This window comes from Rhinopithecus bieti, unplaced genomic scaffold (assembly GCF_001698545.2).
Source record: "Rhinopithecus bieti isolate Rb0 unplaced genomic scaffold, ASM169854v2 scaffold_25940, whole genome shotgun sequence".
Taxonomy (NCBI): Eukaryota; Metazoa; Chordata; class Mammalia; order Primates; family Cercopithecidae; genus Rhinopithecus; species Rhinopithecus bieti.
This window is the reverse complement of record NW_016811810.1, coordinates 3278687-3281618: the sequence shown is the minus strand read 5'-3', so window position 1 is coordinate 3281618 and position 2932 is coordinate 3278687. Positions and strand designations below refer to the sequence as shown.

The following is a 2932-nucleotide window of genomic DNA, read 5'->3' as shown; positions in this document are numbered from 1 at the left end:
TGCCGCCGGAGGAGTGGTCGGGGTGCGGAGGGTGGGTGGGGTGCGGGGGGAGAAGGCAGGGGTCGGGGCCCCGGGGCCGGGCCGGGGCGGGGCGGGGCGGGGCGGGGCCTGCGGTGAACTCGCGCTGGGCGGGCCGTTCCGGGGGCGGGACTGGGCTGGGCCTGCGGCGAGCATCCAGCGATGCGGCACGGGTGCTGCGGGACACACAGACACGCGTACAGTTAGACCGAGGCAGGCACCTACCGGCGAGCGGCCGCGGGTGACTCCCAGTCGCGGCGGTACCTCAAGGTGGTGAAGGTCACAGGTGAGGTCACCCTGAGAGTCCCACTCGCGCCAAGAGCCCTCCCCTCCACCCGGGACCGCAGTGTTTGGGGCGGGGCTCTCCGAGAGGGGGCGGGAAGCTCGCAGCCGCAGGCCTGGCCTCACCCAGGCCTTTGGCATCCTAGGGTTGGCTTGGGCAAATGTGTCCGGAGAAACGGATTTGTTATTCTCAGGAAGGCGTAAGTTTAATTTAGCTCATTCCTGCTGGGGAGCTTCTGCAGTGGCCGAGGACTCAGAAAACCCTAACCAGGGCTCTGGAGGTTTTCCTGGAAGAGGGGACCCCAAATAGGGACACCCCAGAGCAGAGGGGAGGGGAACAGCGAGAAGAGACCCAGTCCTTGGGCCCAGTTCTGCCATGGCCAGCCATCCGGCCCCCAGGGCCCTGCGTGGGATGAGGCTGCAGACCACCTCCTACAGGACCTCTGTACCAACCATCCCCTGGTAAAATTCTTGTTTAGGCCTGGTATTTAAGGCCCCTCTGCCCACCCCCACTCCTCTAGCACTGCCTCTCATCCTCCCCCCATCTCTCCTCCGTCCAGCGCTACAGGCTGTTTTGAGCTTTTGCAGGTGCTGGTCTCTGATTGAAATGTCCCGATCTCTTCTCCCTTCTTGTCCCCTCCCAAGTGTCTCCTCCTCCAGGAAACCTTCCCTGACACCCACTGAGTTGGGTGGCTCCTCTGCCCACTGTCATCCTTGCCCATGGGTCCTTCAGGCCCAGCACTGACCACCTGTCTTTGCCACCTGCTGTGCAGGGCTGCAGCACTCCCAGTAGACCAGGAGCTCCAGGAGGCAGGGCCGGCCCCACGTCCTCTGTGCACCACCCTGAGTTGGATCCTCTGTGCGCCGCCCCTGAGTTGGATCCAGGGCTAGCTGCTGTTCTCCTCCCCACTCCCACGCTGCCCTCCTGCCTGCAGCCATGACGCCCCTGCTCACCCTGTTCCTGGTGGTCCTCATGGGCTTACCTCTGGGTAAGATGGACAAAGGACAGAGGGATGGACAGACCCACGTTGAGGGAAGGTGGGCTGAAAGCAGGGAAGGAGACCAGAATTCCCCGCGACCACCCCCCCTTCTAGCCCCCCGCCCTGGGGAAGGTGATGGGCTGGGGGCCTGATGGGCTGGAGGAGGGGCCTCTCATGTTCTGTGACCCCCATTCCCTTCCCGCCCATCTGCCGGCCCCAGTCCAGGCCTTGGATTGCCATGTGTGTGCCTACAACGGAGACAACTGCTTCAACCCCATGCGCTGCCCGGCTATGGTTGCCTACTGCATGACTACGCGCACCTGTGAGTCTGGGGGCCCTGCGTGGCCCTGCCTGGGGAGGACGAGTGGGAGGTTCTGCCCTGCCCCTGAGCATGTGGAGGTCCTGAGGAAGGAGGCTCTCCTGTCCCAGGATGCTGTCTGGGAGCTCCAAGCTGAGGGGCCCTGCTCTGATTGCCTTGGATGCTGGGGTGGGGCTGACTGGGCCCCCTGCCCCTCTTAGCGGAGCTGGCTCACCGCCCTGCCCCTCTGCAGACTACACTCCCACCAGGATGAAGGTCAGTAAGTCCTGCGTGCCCAGCTGCTTCGAGACTGTGTACGATGGCTACTCCAAGCACGCGTCCACCACCTCCTGTTGCCAGTATGATCTCTGCAACGGCGCCGGCCTTGCCACCCCGGCCACCCTCGTCCTGTCCCCCATCCTCCTGGCCACCCTCTGGGGTCTGCTCTAAAGCCCCTGAGGCAGACCCACTCAAGAACAAAGCTCTCGAGACACACTGCTGCACCCTTGCACCCAGCTCACCCTGCCTCACTCTCCGCCCTCCCTGCGACCTCCTCAGCCATGCCCAAGGCTGGGACTGTGGGCAAGAAGACACCTGATCTCCCCCAACCACCACGTGACCTCACTTCGAGGCCTTGACCTTCCGATGCTGTGTGGGATCCCAAAAGGGCCGGGGGCACTGGCACAGTGCTGTTTATGGGGAGGGGCCCAGTCAGGAAGGGAGTGCTGATCAGATGGGAGCTGTGGCCAAGTCCACCTTCTGGGAAGCCCTAGGAGGGGCCCCTGCCTCAGCCTGCCCTGGGTGTGCTGGGGCCCGGGGAAATGAGGAACTCCCCCAGGTGGGGTGGTTGGGGGGACTCTTAGGAGGAAAGGCTCTTGCAGGCCTAGGAAGGCTGTCACGCTTCCTACTGAGGCCAGGAGCTGCCAGGGCTGGTGCGGGATCAGGCTGTGGGAGGAAGGCCTTTGGCACCGGCGCCTGTGCTAGGACGGCTGCCAGGCCTGCATTGGAGCCACCCCCTGCAAGGGAGGGCGGCCTTGCCTCAGCAGGCCCCAGCGCCCCCGAAGCCGCGGGAGCTTTTCCGGGTCCAGCAAAGGGTCTGTGTCCTCTCAGTCAAACCCCTTGACCTTTCCCACCCGCCTCATGGGGAGGGTGCTGGGCCTGAGGCTGGCAGGACCTAGGGCCTTGCTATATTTGGTGGGTCCTGGTTGCTGACCTGGCCAGCGCTATTCCGGGCAGGGAGGGAAAGGGGCAGGGCAGGTGGCCCGCTGAGGCCTGGTCCCCAACCACAGCGGGACCTGGCCGAGCAAGGCAAAGAACGCGGGATTGGGGGATGCGCCCACAGGCTGGAAGTTGG

The 2932-nt window shown here is 64.7% G+C and overlaps 1 protein-coding gene across 3 annotated transcripts; it reads left to right on the top strand.

Annotated features, from left to right (window-relative positions):
* Positions 1-73: 73 nt before the first annotated feature.
* Positions 74-2067, top strand: LYNX1 (Ly6/neurotoxin 1). 3 transcript variants are annotated; one of them, XM_017895159.1, is made up of 4 exons: positions 74-304; positions 1074-1289; positions 1501-1602; positions 1832-2067. In XM_017895159.1, the coding sequence occupies exons 2-4, from the start codon at positions 1238-1240 to the stop codon at positions 2026-2028; spliced, it is 351 nt and encodes a 116-aa protein (XP_017750648.1). In that variant the 5' UTR covers positions 74-304; positions 1074-1237; the 3' UTR covers positions 2029-2067. The 3 variants fall into 3 exon arrangements, with proteins under 3 accessions (XP_017750648.1, XP_017750649.1, XP_017750650.1); XM_017895160.1 differs by lacking the exon at positions 74-304 and adding an exon at positions 396-500; XM_017895161.1 differs by lacking the exon at positions 74-304 and adding an exon at positions 525-762.
* The last annotated feature ends 865 nt before the right edge of the window (positions 2068-2932 follow it).